General features: G+C 36.7%; 1 protein-coding gene across 1 annotated transcript in view; it reads right to left on the minus strand.

The window, feature by feature from the left end:
* Positions 1–18,122, minus strand: part of LOC310894603 (uncharacterized protein) — a 310,402-nt gene that overhangs the window by 110,097 nt on the left and 182,183 nt on the right. The window contains exons 12-15 of the mRNA XM_083824913.1: positions 17,525–17,788; positions 15,560–15,698; positions 10,825–10,986; positions 3,250–3,338 (exon numbers count right to left, since the gene is read on the minus strand). Coding sequence (XP_083681039.1) covers positions 3,250–3,338; positions 10,825–10,986; positions 15,560–15,698; positions 17,525–17,788 — 654 coding nt within the window. The remainder of the gene's footprint in view (positions 1–3,249; positions 3,339–10,824; positions 10,987–15,559; positions 15,699–17,524; positions 17,789–18,122) is intronic.

The raw sequence follows: 18,122 nt of genomic DNA on the forward strand, positions 1-18,122 counted from the left end.
AGTGCAACACCAAGCGTAGATTCCTAATCTGTGTTTATCTCTGGAATAACATTATTATTATTATTATTCAGGCCCAATTCAGCACCAGTGTCACCTTTCTCTGGAGTGATTGGCAAGTTTCTTGTGTGCTTGGCATTAATTGACCCTTCTTAGAGGACTGAACATCACTTCCACTAAGAGATGCCATTACTAAACAGACGTCCTCAGGGGACTTAACAAAGCTATCTATTAATACATTTCTAAGCGCAATAGCAAACTCTGTGAAGGGTTTTCTAGGTGTTTGATGCCTTCAAGATTAAGAGTAGATGAATATCTGGAAACTATTGGAGTTCAGTTAAAGACATTATTGATCTTACTGAAGTGGTTGAAATTTTCTAACCTTTCCTTGAAGACAACCTAAATTATTTAAGGACCCTTCTGGCCTTCATGTTTATGCAAATTGTAATTAAAAATAATATCCAAATTTACTCTCTAGATCTCAAAAATCTCAAAGAGTTTCCAAGGAACACAGCTTTAGCATTAGATGTAGTTACATCACTATATACTTCACTAATTATGAAAACTACAAAGATTTATTTTTTCCTTTTTTACTCAGTAAACTATTTTGCTCTAAAAGGCAAATTTGTATTCTGAAACTTGGATTACCTAGACTGCAGCTACATTTTGAATTTTAATTTAAGGCTCATGGACATAACAGACAGAGGTTCGTATCCATACCTACATAATGCTAAACATGGTTACCAGTAAACATGATATGATCATTATATTTTCAGCAGCCATTGGAAAAGCTGCCACAAGCAATGGGTATATTGTCAAAAAGTGATTCTATGTAAATATGAATAGTTAAGGCAGACTAGAAGAGGGTATCACGCTCAAAGCTCTTTTTAAATACTAACGCCAGGCAGCTACTGATAGCATTGCACTTTACCTAGCCAAATGACTGACCTAATTCCCTAGAAAAAGTCCAGGCTACATAGTTGGTAGCGTGTGCAAAGTACCTTACATTGACATGGTCTCCATGAAACTAGTCCCTGTGCAAAATACGTATAAAAATATTATTTAAAACATAAATCCTAAAGGCATTGAAAAGCATTATGAGTGAATTTCTCTGAGACTATGTTTGGTCTTGTCTGAAGTACAAAAGCAGGAGCTCACTCATATGCATGAGGATGGGACTATGGCAACAGAACATATTTTACTTCTCATGGAAGTCACTGGCCAGGAACACTGTGTCCTTCATAGAAAATATTTAATACCTTGAATACATGCAACTGTGTGTATGCCAATTGCAACAAAAACTAAGTTGTCACTAATTCCCATTGCTCAGGAGATACTCAGTGGGAGACTATGTACTTCTGTAGCATAGGTGATTGGGGGGCAGAAAGGTTACGTTTGTTTTTGCTGATGTAGTCTACTTTTCCCAAAATGGTTAGGTGAGACCCAAAATTTTGTTTGTGTTTAAATATATATATACACATACATACATATATATTTTTTTCAGAAGGAAAAGTGATAGCCAAGTTGAATAATCCACTACATGAACTGCTGTCTTCCCCCTGTTTATGCTAGTTCTGAATTGTGTCCAATTTACGATTGTTGAGTAAAATTATTTTAGAAGGCAGTTTCACTTCCAGAGTTACAAGTAGGCCTAAATGACATAGTTCAGATTGAGTGTCTAAATCTTGAATGTGCTAAAACAGGGATCTCTGAACATTAGGGTTCACTCATCCTATTAAAAAAGAGGGGCTCTTACAACCTTTGAAATGAGATTTCACATGCTCACATTTCTTTTGTGCAGAACTATTCTTGTAAGACGCTCAGTTCAGAAATCTATTTAAACATGTCAATAACTGTAAGCTAGTGAGTCATTTCACCAAGTCCAAAGGGGCTAGACAGTATTGAATTACCCTTGAGCTTATGCACCTTGCTAAAACCAGGTCACTTTAACGTGGCTTTGAAAGCTAGCCACATCTGAGGATCCTATAAGAGCATGGCATTTTGTTCAAAGGCAACGTGCTATTATGGGATTGTAGGAAATGAATTTCATTCTACCACTCCCATGGGTTGGGTTGCTTTGCCCATTACACCCACTTCATTGGTCTTTATATTGGTCTTCCTATAGATATAAGACTACACACACATCAGTCTGCAGTTAAGCTTATTTATAACCCTGATTTCTCTAAGTTACCTCCCTAAAGAAATAAGTCACTTGAAAACATAGTCATTTAAAATGCAGGGAATTTCCCATTGCCCAGTTTTGTTTTGTTCATGGATATTTATATGCCAATCATCACCAAGTATGGAAAGACACTAATAAAGTCAAAGGTGCAATAATAATTCCCATCTACCAGGTATTCATACCATGGTACATGTACAGGTATATGCATATAGTATACAAGTTCAAGAGTACTCTGGGTGCTGTTTAACCATGATGACTTTTTTCCATTGGCAATTAAAAGCATTAAAAATGTTTCAGAGTAGACTAGAACAGGGTGAGTTGAATTGCCAGAACTGTCAATTTGAATATTCACATTTGCAGTCACAGTTCATGCACAGCTAAAGGGTAGCAACACTTAAAGACAAAACTGGCATCTTTCCTTAGAAAATATCTGATTTACATCAGCTTATGCAGGTAGAAGTAATGGACAAACTTTCAGGAACACGTCTTCTTTCTGTCTTAGTTCTCAGCATTTATGTGGTATATCTCACCCAGAAGGTGCTGTCACAATACATATGTGATTTCATGGTACCTTGTGTTGACACAATATTTGTTCACAAATTAATTATGTCCTTGACCAATTTACAAGGAATACAAATACTAAAAAGAACCTGATGATGGTTCTTCTGCACAAGGAAATGAGGACTTGAAGTTTATAGATATAGATCATAGGAAATCTATCTTACATTTAAATATCACTGAAATAATATCACCTTGTAGTGCAGCCTTGATCAAGCTGCTATTGTCTGATTATTAGATGGTCTTTCCTACTCCTCTTTGGAAAGTTTTTGTTGTTGTTTTTTTGGTTTTTTTTTTTGGCTAAGAGAGATTACTCCTCTCTAGGTTAACACAGGAGACAGAAATACTGCTGGCCACATAAAATCATATGGTAGCTGTAAACAAATCCACAGTGTTAAAGAAACCCAGCAACAACAACACCCCAACTTATTCCTAAAAGGCACAGGTGGAAGCTCCAGTGGCTTCACCATGCACTTGCAGGGTGATGGTGATGCTCAGACTAAAGCCAGTACCTTGTGCTGTATTCCTTGTTCTTCTTTCAGCTGAAATATACCACAGTGATCATCTGTATAGCCACAGCAATCTTGGTAAAAATCATTCTCTGTAATAGAAAGGATACATTTTTATATTGTTACTTAAGATAAAGCTCTGAAAAGGAAGGAACTGGGTTTTGTTCCCTCCTCCACCACAGTCCTGCATGACTCCAGGCAGGTCATTTTTCCCCATTTGTGCTAGTTATAAATAGGTTGTTTGTTTTTTCCTACCTTCCAGAAGCGTTAGGATGATGCAGAGACTTCAGAGATTGTGATGCAGGAAATAATGACTGTATAAATACCATGGAGAAAGAATAAGTAAAAAAAAAAAATAGACTCAAGAAGAACAGTGAAAGATATTTTAAACACTCCAGAATATGTTCATCTGAAAAGAGAAGGAAGTTTGTTTTCTTGCATGGCCATGTTTGTGGATCGAGAATGTCACCAAATGAGGCACAGAGATCCAAAGTATTCATGTTTTCTAAGCAATGTTTACTTAGGTAGTGTGTCCGTCAAAATACGGAAAAGCAGTGACCTGCAGCATGAACACAAATATACTCCCGCATCATGGCAAGCAATGGTGAGGAGGAAATAAATGTCTGCATTGTATTTCTTAATCTATGGCACACAGAAGATAAGCCAAAAATATACTTAATGATTACTTTTTTTTTTTTCCAGTTGGTTCCAATTCCCCCTAAATAAAAGACAGTCAAGTGTCCTTATAAACACAAATGCCTTTAGCTATTATAGCTGTAGATATACATTATAAAAATATAAATAGTTACAGTTTGTTTATACATCTATGGATATACATATAAGTATATATATGCTGAGCACTCATAGGGGATGAGATATTTACAGGTGGGGTGAAAGAAGAGGTCTACTGAAATCAGTGAAGTTAAACAAATTAGTTACTGGGTTTTGTCACGCTTGTGCACATATGCAACATAAATAATTTGAATCCTTTCCACATATTCCATACATGTGATACATGTACAAACCCACAGACACATCCTAAAATATAAGCATGCCTTTGAAAAGATGGTTACTGTGGTTTTCTTTGTTGTGCAATTTATTTTTTTGTTTGTTCACTGAAATAATTCCCAAATAGCCTTGCTAAAATAATGAAAACTTTGACAATGTTTTTGCAGACAAATGAACAAAGCAATAATTACCTTGGTCAAAAATAAATAAATAAATAAAAATCACACAATAATAAGAATAAAGAAAACAATGATAATCTAAATTTAAGAAATGGGAACTCTAGTTTGTTATTTAATCATGACATGCTTTATATATATATATATATTTTATTTGTAAGGCTCTGAATGTTCTTCTCTTTCTATACCAGTGAGCTCATTACTTTAATTCCTCATAGATTTCTCTGAACAATTTTTGCCAAGTAAAAACACCATGTAATTCTTCAATGGCTATAACAGTAAGAAGCTGCTCAAATTAAAGATCAATAAAAAGTAAAGAGAAAAAAAAAACTGTATGAAAATAAATAAATAAAGGAGATGGCAAATGCTTACAATTAGACAGGATGAAAAATCTAAAAAGAAATTAAATTTAGATGTAATACATTTCCCATTCTTTTCTTCATGAAAATTACTACTGAAGTGTTTTTTTTTTTCTGTAATTTAAATGTTAAGCTGCCAGATGTGTGTCTCATGCTTGAAGAGTTGAAGCTTTGCATTATTTAGCATATTAAGATTCACAGAATTTAAAAAAGGGCTCCTTTATTGCCTGGAGGTTCTAATTAAGTAAACCTTAGCCTGGTACATTTAAAACTTGCAATACAAGAGATTTTGCTTCCTTTTTTTTTCTCTGCAGCCAAGTCTCATCAATATAATAAATATGGAAAATACTTAAGATGATATAATTTTTCTTTGGCTTGAGGAATTAAACCTATCTATTATTTTAAGAAGATTTTAATAGAGGCCAGCAATCAGAAAGACATCTAAAGACTCCAGTCTTCTTTTTAATCATAGGAGTTGCTCATATTTAGTGGGGGGAAATGTGTCTTATAAAATTGAGCTGTGTAGAAATTGTTTCTTCCATATGCACAAACAAAGCAGTTCTGAAAAAGAAAAAAGATTCACACAGTTCTTCATTATTAAATTGCATTTTACCTTTTTTTTATAACTCTTTAAAATTGACCACAGAAAACTAATAAGGCATTAATTAGCTGTGTTATCAACAGCTCCTTCATTGAAGGAGTTGGGATGACTGCATCAGAAACTGTAGTAACATAGAAATTGTTTTGACATATAGTACCCATAAATCATACCTTAAATACAGTTATTTTTGCCATTTTCAAAAATGTCAAAGGTGTCACCTTTGTCCAGATGTAGCACTTAGCAGTGACTATTTTAGTAAATTGACTCAAAACACATTTTGTTCCTTGACAGGGGAACATAACACCATTCATGATAAAAATGAACAATTTGAAGAGGAGAAAATAGCACCAAGTAAGAATGATCAAAGATAGGTATCATAACTATGATAAAGGTACAACAAGGTAAACTTTCTGTTAATAAATTAGATAATTCGCATAAGAATGGGGAAGTGGGATTATACCAGGGCCTGGCAAAGACAATAAAAACCTTAATATAACCACAATGCTTTAAATCAGTGATCACGTACTAATAGGAACTCCAGCAGAATGGTTTTGATGCTATGCATCTGTATAAGGCAAACAGGAAAAAACAGTTGGCATTTTTACCCACCACTTTGGAACAGGCATAACATAACACCTGGATTTGAGAAAGACTGGGAAAACTTTGTTTCCAGATCTTAACAATGCTGAGGGCGATCTTATTTCTTGGTTATATTAAGTCCCCAAAAAAGAATTTAGATGCTACATAGCTCACATCTGATATGGGATGCAAAGAATATGTCACCTATGACAAGTCCCTGAGTTCAGCTGGGAACTACATTTTATAGACAGGATGGAAAGAAGTTGGAAACTAAAATATTAATGCTATGCAACTACTTTTCTCAGCATAAACCTTTTAGGGGCAATAGCTGAGAGTATTAGCATGACCCTTAATAATGGAGGGTGTCTTACTGCCTCTCAGCCCCTGGAGAGTATAACGTAAATTTTTTAATCATCTACATTAAGTTTGGAATTTAACCTTTTTATTATGTCTTCTGTAACAAGCACTGTGGTGCAATAAGAGTGGGTCTGTGGAGTGAAAGTGGCAATCCGGAAGACCACAGTAAACTTTGAGGATCCTAATGTGTTGGAGGGGTTCTTTTATATTTGCACTAGCCTCGTCCTGGAAATTGATGGACCTAATTGTCCTACCTGATGCATAATCCCAAAGTGCACCCTGTTGCTTAGCTCCATCCTAATGGAGTCCAGACCCCCTGATCTTGAGATCACCCTGCAAAGTGAACCAGAGAGCAGCAAGTGGAGCAGGACATTTGCTTCAAAATTGCCCTAAAACCTAAATGTTAGATACACCCTTTGTGAACTGGGATTGGAACCGAATGGGAAAAATCGTCTGTACTATGAACGTTTTAGAGGATACATATAAATAATTTACTGTGAAATTTTGAGATATTCGGGTGTGGGGAAGACTGCAGAAGTCAACATTGAAGAGAACAAGAAAGTAATTTGGATCTGAGTCTCCTCCATCCTGTTTGAATATTGGACCAGATGTTTAGAAATTCAGTTGTTCTTTCTACTGAAATTGTTATCACCATGAAATCGAGCATTTTTAAACACTCTGTTTTTAAAAAGGTGAACAAAAAGAAACAGGACAGTCACAAGCTAGGAAATTAGCTTAAGATAGTTTGACAGGAAATATTTATGACTTCTACAGTCAGAGAAGAATAAAGTGCACTCCCTTCTGATGGACACAACTTCTGTTTTAGTCAGGGGGTAAGAATTTTACAATGGTGCCACCCAGGAGTGGGGCAGCAGACACACAAATCTCCAACTTGGTTGAATTACAGCAGGGAGATAGAAAACAACATGAAAATTCGATCGGGACTCTCTCCCCGGTTACACCCTGCCCTTTGGGAATCAACCGACGTGGTAAGAGTTGGAAAAAGAGAAGAATGTGGATTATATGGATTGCACAACTGTAAGCAGGAGTTGAATTTAATCCTACCTGCAAGAATCACCCAATCCTTTGCACAGTCCCACTTACAGTAACAAAAAATCAGCAGAGAAAGAGAAAGTTCAGCCACCTGAATCTCTGCCTGTACAAAATATGAAGGGCAAGTAGCCCTCATTTTAAAACATCCTTCCCTTGAATGTGGCACCCATGAGGAACTACCAATGAGAACAGCTCTGGGGGCTTTTATTTTAGGTAATTACTTTTGCATCTGCATGCAACGGTTATGGAGAAGCAAACAGCATGTTAGAAGAAGAACCATGTTACAGCATAATGAGAAATACTACAAGGAAGACTCGATGGTTTTCAAAAAATTGTTTCAGAAGTGGCTGTGAGCATTCTCAACAGAACAATCCTCTCAACAGAACCATTTCTCACTTACACAAGTCTGTTTTAAAAAATAAACTCTTTCTGACCAAACATAATAATAAAAGTAGAACGAAGCTGTGTCTCTGTTTGTGTTTTTGTTTGTTTTTATATGGAGGGGACAACTTAATATGTTCTGAATACAATGCTGAGTATTATCTGCAAGAGCACCAAGGTTAGACTGAGTGCCTCCCTTTCTTAGGTGTTATTCTGAAGCTTTGTTCAGACAAATGTTTTTTGATGTCATGAAAGGACACAATTCATTTGCAATGTTTTTTTCACAGACATGGAAGGAGTTTCAAATTGAAGCTCTTAAATATTCTCAGACAATATTTGGTTTATTTTTGAAGACAGACATTAAACAAAAGAATACTTCTGAGCTGGTAGATTTGAAAATTAGGGTCCATACATTTCTTCTGGGTGTACTATAGAAAGGTGATAGAGCAGTGGAATGAAGGAACAACAGAACATGAACAGAAAGCTTTTTGTCGCAGGTTGACTAACAATATTTATGACAATTATTTAACATGTTTCCAGGATTTTTACTGTGGTACATGCATAATTGGGGACTATGAAAAAAAATAAATTAGGCTTCTATTGAGAGAAAGGCTGGGGAGGCACTGCCTGTTGGGGTGAGCATTGATGGGCAGGAAAATGTTGTTGAAATTAAACATTTGATAGAGTATAAATCCTAGTTTATACATGGTTCTGCATAACTTATTGTGGGATTTCAAAGTGAAAACATTTTCCCCTCTCTAGTTCTGAGTGCATATATTGAGTTTACTGGTTACATTACTGACGATCCTCCATCATAAAACAAATGAAACTTTTGAAACCAAAGTTTTGAATTAAATTAACATGTAATAGAGTTATCAAGCACCATAAATTGAGCTCTTCAAGAAAAAAAAAAAAATCTGTTGATATATGAATAAAGATGAGCAAAAATAATTTTTGCCTGTTGCAAATCCTGGGATGTTTTTGGAGGTCTGCTGGAAGTTCAGGTAGACTCCCTTATTATACCAGATTTTTTTTTTTAAGTCTCTGTAGGTGATAGTAGTATCTCTTCTTACAGAGTATACTGAGTAAGATCTTCTAATTATGCAAAACAATTTCTTAATCTTGCTTCAATCAAAGTCATTGTAATTTAGTACCTTTCAAAATCAGACCACTTCTTTAACTACATTGTTTCAGGGTATTTGTAATTGAATTGAATTGAAAATATGAGCCCTAAAATGTTTTATTTAACATCGCACATCTACTAAATTCCACATAACTAAGTTGAATAAAATTTTGACATGGTAGTTTTAGACCTAGGTAAACATTGGTGATGGGGATAGGTGGAAGAGAGCAGAAGGAATAGCTGTCTACTTGCACAAAAAATAGTTGCTTTTTGAGACATACATTCTAAATGTGGAACCATCCAAATGTTGGCAAGGAGAATAAGTCTGCAAAAAAATTATAAACCAGACAAAAAAGCAAATGTCAAAATACCATTAGATATTATTTAATATAATTCTGTTCATACAGGTTATTCATATTAAAATACTGTGAGTACTCTAAGCTGCTTTGCGCAACTAATGTGCAAATGAACTGAATGAATTTCCACGTAAATTTCCCTAAAGTAAAAAATGGAAAAAAAATCTAACTTAGAGCTGTGATTATATTCTTTGAAGGAACAACATCCAGAAAAGACATGCTAACAAAGTGTTGGTCTTATTATGAGGTGTACTGAAATTTTAGTTACAATTTTTCCATAACCTGGTTAGCATTTGTCACCAACACCATTTAGCAAAAATTGTCACTAACTCTGTATTCTCCCTCTTATGCATCTATGATGGTCAACATCAACACACAGTTCTTACAAGTCCTTACTAAGCAATACCATGCGAGCTCTTACCTCTGCTTGTACCCACTTAACATGAGCTATTCAACTCATGTACCCATAAGAGCAGACACATAGTCCTAGTCTTCTTGGACAGTCAACAAACATCTCCAGAGAAATGGTTTTGAATTGTTTTGTGGGTTGCTCTAAAAGGAAAACTGCCATGTCTACTGGCTTAAAACCACCATCCAAACATCTACTGTGTAGTTCTGTGAAGACCACAGATTTGAAAAATACCAAGAACTACTGCTTACGCAGGAACCCTCAGGTAGCTATCTCTTACCAATTTTTTTTTTCTGTTCAGTGGCTAAAAAAGGCTTACCATAACCTCCCGGTGTAAAAGGAGAACTGCACTTTTCTTTCAAGTGTCAGGATTAATTTATTGTCACTTGCACATTTAGCTCTCTCTGCACTCCAAGGGAGTGAGAATCATCCTTTCCCTAAAATGAAAGCTGACCCTTGCAGCAGGTAGGAGAGCCCTGAGTGCTGGGTACAACTGCAGACCCTAATTATGGGGGCACCCCCTCCTTTAACTTGTCCTGTGGTGAATCTGTCTCTGGCCATCATGCTGGCATCTGAGCTTAGCATAGGACCTAGGAGTTGTACTACCTAATTCTCAGAAACACATTTTACCTGGGATAAAAAGACCAGTGTAATTTGCAAGACTTTTGCCTTCAAAAGAAATCCCATGTCCCAGAAACGAATGTTACCTGATGTCGATACAGACAAGCACTCCTACTGTATTTCAGCACAATTAATAAAGAATATTGCTATTAAAAATGTTGCAGCAAGAATAAATACTCCCCAAGCATCTAACAACATGTAATCCATGGATATAAGTGAACAAATAAAATGAAAGGATGTAAAAACATCACAGAAACACCAGCCATAATCTAATGTTCTCAGTGCACTCCACACACACCTTGTAACTGCTAACACATTTGGCCTACTAATACATTTTAGACAGAGGAGCCTACCACTTCTGTACCTTCTTGCCTAAGCTGCTTTTGATCCCTCAGAATTGATTTAAACTCTTCCATCGCTTCCTTTGCCTAGTGAAATAATTATGAGATGATATCACAGAGCAAGGGGGAAGGGAGAGGAGGGTATTTACACACATGCCAAACAGATCTATTTGCAAACTTTGAGAAAATTAGATGATGCAATAAAAGTCCTAACCTGCTGGAAGCATTTTAAGCTCTTCCATTTTCCTCCCAGATTCTTCTGATGCACACACTTCTCCTCCTTTTGCAGCATTAAACTGCTTTTCCGCTTCCTTTACAACAGTGGGAATACTTCCCTTATGGGTGTCAGGATCTTTCACGGAGGTCAGAGGTTGCCCTGCAGAGGAAATGAGAAGCTGCGAAATGTAGAAGAACAATTCCTTCCACATGTTTCCTTGCTCCAGGAGCAGTAAGGGCTTGTCGGCTATCATCATGACGGTATGGGCCAGGCCTTTGCCTAGCAGCTCTGTCAAAACTAATTTACAATTAAAGACCTACGCAACTGTTTAAAGCTTTATAACTCGTGTGTTTCAGGGACTGCCAAAGCCAAATGGTACAAAGCAATGCTGCTTTCAACAGCCAGGCAGGCAGACAGAAGGAAGAAATACTGAAAAATGCTCTATATTGTATTTTAAATAGATAAGTCGTATAAATAAAAATGATTTTACTTTATAATATTTATTTCCATTATGTGCTTGTTGTTTGGGAACCAGAAAAAAAAAAATCAGCTACATTAAGTTTTCTTCTGGTTGATTCATATTGCACATGAGCCAGCCATAAGACAACAAACCTTGTAGGGGGAGGAAAAATAAAATTTAGGAAAAGAATGAGCTGTTTGTTCATTATATACTAGTGAAAATAAATGTCCTTAAAACCATTCTTGAAGAGTTAAGTTGCTTTTTATTTATTCTCCCAAAGTGTAGTAGAGCAGGGGGAATGAGGGACAAGCAGACTTCTTGGAGAGAAAATGCTACAGATGCTTAGAAAATCTGCATGTTGCCTTCATAAGGATCTAGTCCAAAGAATGATGAGGCAGTGGGAGTCCTTCCATGTGGTACATCCACCCTGCAAAGCAGCAGCAACAAACGTCTCTGCTAGCCCAGATACCAAGAGCAGTGCAATCGTGCTAACACAACATTACCCAGGCTAATATAGCCTGTATCATAGCTCTAGTACAGCGAGATCATCCTGCTGCTGGGACCAAACCAGCTTGGCTACCTTCAGACAATTCCCTTGAAAACCTTGGCCTCACCTCTAACACTGACAGGCTAAGCAAACATTCACATAGCACTCATTTCCCTTAGCTCTCAGTGAAGGCAGACTCCCAGCCTGCAGTCCCATGTGATTTCAGAACAATGGCATCCACAATGGCAGCCGTGGCTTAGGAACACAATGCAAAACTCCCCTCCTGGTTTCACACAGTTGTGAAACTTTTAAACTTCCACTTAAAAAGATGTACCATTTGTCATAAGTATTTAGCTCCAGGTAGTGATTTTTACTGTAACTTGGCCAAAAACTGCACACAACGTTGCACCGAAAAAGCTATTCTAGTATCTTACTCCTCCTCAGCCACTCTTCCACCTTCTCCCTTCTAAGCACCCTTTTGAGGTCTTGAATACAAATCATTATATGCTAGTACAGTGCTGAGCATAACACCAGGACTTCAGACTAGCCAATTTTAAAGAGATGTGAGTAACTGACTAGAATGAAGTGGGTTTTCCTTTAATTTTACAAGCCAGAGGAACAGCACAGATAGCAAAACAAGTATCTGGAAGAATGTTCCCAACAGGTATAGAGTAAAACTTCCTAAATGGGTCTGATCTAAAGTTGTTTGAACTAGAGAACAAATATGAAAGTTCTGTCCAGCTACTGGGAGCTACTTTGCTGAGGCTGAAAGAGCTAACACTCTTCCAAATGCAACTGAATTACACTGGCCTTTTACACATGTGTATCCCCTCTTCTATGGATGCTAAAGTGAACAGAGATCTAGCTGTGGATTTTGCTTTGATAAAGAGCAGTCTCTTCAAGAATTTTTATGCCTAATGTTATATATGGAGATTGATTCTAAAGAAGTTTTCATGCATTTAGAATACTTATTTATATCCAAACCCATCAATGCAATGCTTCTGCTAGTTGCATCAAATTTTCATACCTATTCTATTAGAGTTGTTGCTGCCTTCCAAACACACAACAATAGCTAATGAATTCCAGGCAGAAATTGTCATCTATTTATTGACAGAGCCTGATGAGCCTGTAATGGGGCAATAGACCAAAAATAACAGAAACATTTCTTAAAAACAACAGAGAATGGTGGCCATGGAAGCAGAAGCTGTCCTCTTCCATGAACCTCACAAGGAATAACATTTCAGAAGAATGGAGAGAAGATGCGGTTTGCACTAAAGACACACTGGATCTGGTAATGCACACTCATAATCTAAAAGGAAGGTAGAATGGAAGCTATAGGCAGCACTAGGTAGCATTACCCCACAGTGTGCATTGAAAGAGAGATCCTGTGTAGGAGGGAAGAGCCATACCTAGCTCAATAAAGACCTACGGTTTAAAAGAATAATGTAGCCTGGAGTCAATGGAAATAATATGAAGGTTCTGTCCTAAACTTATAAAACCAAGACAAATTTGAAGTGAAGGATAAAACACCATCTCCTAACCTGCTCTATTTTGCTTATATGTTGCAGCACCACATATGGTATTGATATGTAAGATCACTCACTATTTAGACTACTGCAGTAGAGTGAGTTACAAAGCACCAGTCTTCATTTAGACTGTTCCTGCTTTTTCTGGCTTGTGTCTCAACCTTAATGTCACTTTAACAGAGCTTTTTTTTCCCCTGCTTTTGGTGTTTTAACAGATATAATATAGTATTTATAGAGCATATCAATGTGCGACAGCTTGCCACAGATCATAAACACATTTTTCTGTTGGAAATGTTGAAGTCGTGATTTTTCACCATGTGATCTCCAGTTCCCTAAGGTTCATTCCTTTAATTGTAAATAGCCAGAAAGTCATCAAGCTAGTGTTTAATAAACTTTTAATTTGAAATGGATTACCACATGTTGTGTTTGTTTACCCATTATTAAATCTCTTAGCAACATATCACCAGCAGAAACAGCATACTGTAGCACCGCATAGATACATTAAAAAACAAACCCATGGGGGATATTAGCAGCTAATAATATCTTTAAAGAAGGTTCCAAGGAAAATAAATAAATATAAACAATATTAGAAATTACTCATGGAATTTTGTTAATGTAAATCTGTGTGGCATGGAAATTGCAGATCTTCCATGATCAGCTTATCAGCATATTTCAGAGGTCTGCGTGCCAAACAGGACATACACTAATGCTTTTCCTTAGTTCTTAGAAACACATCTTTCTGGACCTGAGTATCTCAGGTTTTTCTTCATTTCCAAAACAGTGATCTATTTAGTTGCAGCCCCTTTGTACGTGTGTGTCTGTGTGCATGGAAAGAATGATGGTAGGACAAAATAATGGTAAGGATGAGTTTTGATTTATTAAAAGTTTGTCTATAACTCTTTTTCATTGTTGAGAAAAATTGGCTGCAACTCCACCTTCTGGATCTACTATTCATTGGTTTGTTCTGAACCTAGAGAAGGAAGATTCTTAGCAGACATGTAGAAGATTCATGGCAACAAAAAGACCTTAATCCTCATAATAATGTATGTTTAAACCTCTGTATTTCTGGTATCAGGGTACATAAAACTCTTCTGATCACAGTTTGGTTGCTGCTTAGCCTAAAAGCGATGCAGGGCAAACCTCATTTACTTTATCTCCTAAACCATCTCTCACAGTCTGAAAGTACTTCTATTGGACTCTTCTTATGTTACACTTCCAACCTGAGCTGTTCATTTACCACAGTAAATGATTACTGCTTATCTGCTCTCCTCCTTTCCTTCCAACATCCTCCTCTTTCTCCTCCCATGTCTTCTACCATGCATCACTGCTGCTGTTATCAAATGCCTGATGAACCTCTGTCCTTAAGAACTAAATCTGTCTTTCAGATCTGCATGTAATACTCACACAGACGCTAAAACCTGTGGGTTGGCTGCATCCTTCAATTCATTAAACAAGAGGGAACATAGGCATGTCTGTATGCCAGAAAATAATTCTTATTGTCCCTTGCAGTCAGATCCCACACACTGAAAAAGAAAACCCAATGGCAGTGTCCTGCCATTCTTCCCAGTCCTGTATTCCTAAGAGGATAACTAATTTGGGAGGGGCCATCACAATATGGTTAATTATGTCTTCAACTTAGCTACCTCAGAAGACTCACTGAGGCCAGAGAGGATGCTCAGTCTAAAGGGAACATTTAGAAGTTTTGCAAGGAATCTTCTGGGGAGGTCTGGTCCACATAAGCAAATGATAATTTGGCTTCCTCTGGGTTACCACTTGACTGAATCTTAAAAGAATTTCATAGGAATAGCATAAGACATGACTATAATGCCAGAGCTATCTCCTTGTCAAATTTGAAGTCCCTGTTCTAGCCCAGAGAGGTGCTAGAGTTCTTCCAAAAAATAATTAGACATCAAGTATTATTTAAAACCAAACAAAAAAAATCCTGTAAGCTTGTTGTCAAAACCAGCTGAACTATTATTACTGTGACTTTCCAAGCATTATTCAGCCTCAAGCAGAAGTCAGCATGGAAAGTTTCATCTTCAGCAATGAGGGTGGTTTAAATTGCTCACAACTGAAAACAAAGTTAAGCAATTTTAATAAAAAGAATCACCATTCCTGCTATAACACATGTTGGACCAATACCTGAAATGAGGAAAATCTAGCTTAACAAGAACACTAATGACTAGCTAATATTGAAATGAAATGAAGGGTTGCTCCAACAAAAGCCTGAATTTAAATGTTAAAGTTTGAAATCATCACCTTGCGATCCATGACACTTAACCTTCTCTGAAGCACCATTCTTTTCAGCAACACTGGAATACATGGGAAGTTCAGGTGGGAGATGAAGATGCACATCATGTTTATTCTGCTTATCTGAATCCTGTGGCAGTTTAATTATCTATTAAGGAAAAAAAAAATACACATAAGCAGTTCAGTATTCCACAACGCCAAAACATACAAGCATGCACTATCTGTGAACTCTAGAAGTCCACTGGTATGAGCATTTTAGGATGTTCTTGCTTCTCCATACTCCATTTACTACACTCTGCTCTCATATCAGTTTCCTACATACATTTCCTTTACCCGTAGACTAAGATGGACACCCCATAAATGGAGGTGACTCTTTGTCCAAATCATCTGGGAAAGTATAGATTCCCTAGCTTGTTAAATCATCCCAGCCATGAGGTTTATGCATTGGGTTGAAAGACTAATTTTCTGAGTTTTTTTATCCTATTTCAACTACTTTGACTCTTCTCTTGCCTTTTCCTAGCTTGTCTGATGTATGCTTTTGCTATAAATTCTTATTGCTTTACATGATTCTGAAGTTATTTTCAATTACTTGGTATACCTAAAAATGAAGATTACCCTAAAAACACCTTTACAAGAAACTCAGAATGAATAACTACACTTTATTTTAAGTAACCCATGTTATAATTAAGATACTTTCAAAATTCATCATTTTTGGTAACTACTTTTTCCTTATCCAGAAACAAGTATAAAAGAGGCATAAGTTTGTGGTCTCATTAGGATTCCAAATGAGGGAACATATTTCAATTACAAATAACACAGTTAATTTACAATTCCAGAAACAAAGCTTCCACTGAAAAAGAGTTCTTAATTCAGGCCTGTTTAAACCAAAGTTATACAAAATAAATGTTATGTATGTTTGGACAAAAACCTATTCAAAAGTAAGGTTTCTACAGCAGATCCCCGCTTGCTAGCTAGGGATCCCAGACATACAAATGCAATGGTATCATAAACCACACTCTTTTATTTTGTAGCCATGTATAACTGCAAAAGCACCTCTGAGATTCACTAAAACTGTGGTGCCAATTCACATATACTGGTGACAGGCTTAAACTCAGAATTTTAACTTTGGTCCTATTTTTTGATCCAGTTACTCAGGACTACAAACAGTATTTCAGTATTTCAAATACAATCTGGCTTTGAAAAATCATTAATATCAAGTGAGAGTTGGAGATGCATTTGATGTTCATTTTCTTTCTATGTCTAGTAGGTAGCTTGATAAACTGTTTTTTTACGAAGACGGGATGTCATAGTTTAACCCAGCAGGCAGTTCAGCACCACACAACCATTCGTTCACCCTCCTCTCCACAATGGGATGGGGGAGACAATCGGGGGAAAAAAAGTAAAAGCTTGTGGGTTGAGATAAAGACAGTTTAATAGGACAGAAAAGAAAGAGAAATAATAAAAAAATAATAGTAATAACAACAACAATAGTAATAATAATAATATGTCCAAAACAAGTGATGCACAATGCAATTGCTCACCACCTGCTGACCAATGCCCATCCCATCCCTGAGCAGCGGTCCTCCCTCATACCCCAACCAGCCACCCCATATTAATTGTTCAGCATGACACCATATGGTATGGAATATCCCTTTGGCCATTTTCGGTCAGCTGGCCTCGTTCTGCTCCCTCCCGGCTTCCTGTGCACCCCCAGGCTCCTCACTGGCAGAGCAGAATGAGAAGCTGAAAAGTCCTTGGCTTAGTGTAAGCACTGTTCTGCAACAATTAAAACATCGGCCTATTATCAACATTATTCTCATCCTAAATCCAAAACACAGCACCATACCAGCTACTTGGAGGTAAATTAACTCTATCTTAGCTGAAAACAGGACACAGGATTAAGGATGACAGGGGGAAAAAATGTGGAATTTATTCTCAATTAAACAAACAATACAGAAATGTTTATGTACAAACCTGAAAGTACAGATTGCACAGCCAATGGTCCAAGTCTTGAGAAATCAAATTTTCAATTTTTTTGAATTGGTCAATTTTAGAATCATAATGGCCTCTAAGGAAAGGACATTTAAACTTTCCCTCCAAAGCATTCAGACTGTTGTCACATAAAGGAAAAATCCCCCATCCCACTTTTCGATCAATCCAAGTATAGGTTCCAGGAAGTAGGAAGAGTTCAAAGAGTACTGCCATGCCCATCTTCACAGCCTTTCTAGGTGGTAGAACCTAGCAAAGTAGGAAAATAAAATAATTATTTGTTTTAAAAACATCACAAGGGAAACATCTTTCTTTTATCATATAACACTCTACAAACGTCATAACTTTGAATTAATTTTGCACACTAAAACAATGAAAAACTCTTTCCACCAAATCACGTATTTGAACAATTTTCCACTCCGACAGAAAATGCTGTGCACTTTATTCATGCTAATTTTGTGATTTCTTTTTTCCCCTGGCTTTCTGAAAGTGCTCATTTTCTCTTTATTTACCAGTAGTAGAATAACATTGCTACTAGAAAATTTTAAAACAAAATAACGAATCAACATTGGAATATGAGACG

Source organism: Anser anser (assembly GCF_964211835.1).
Source record: "Anser anser genome assembly, chromosome: 2".
Classification (NCBI taxonomy): Eukaryota; Metazoa; Chordata; class Aves; order Anseriformes; family Anatidae; genus Anser; species Anser anser.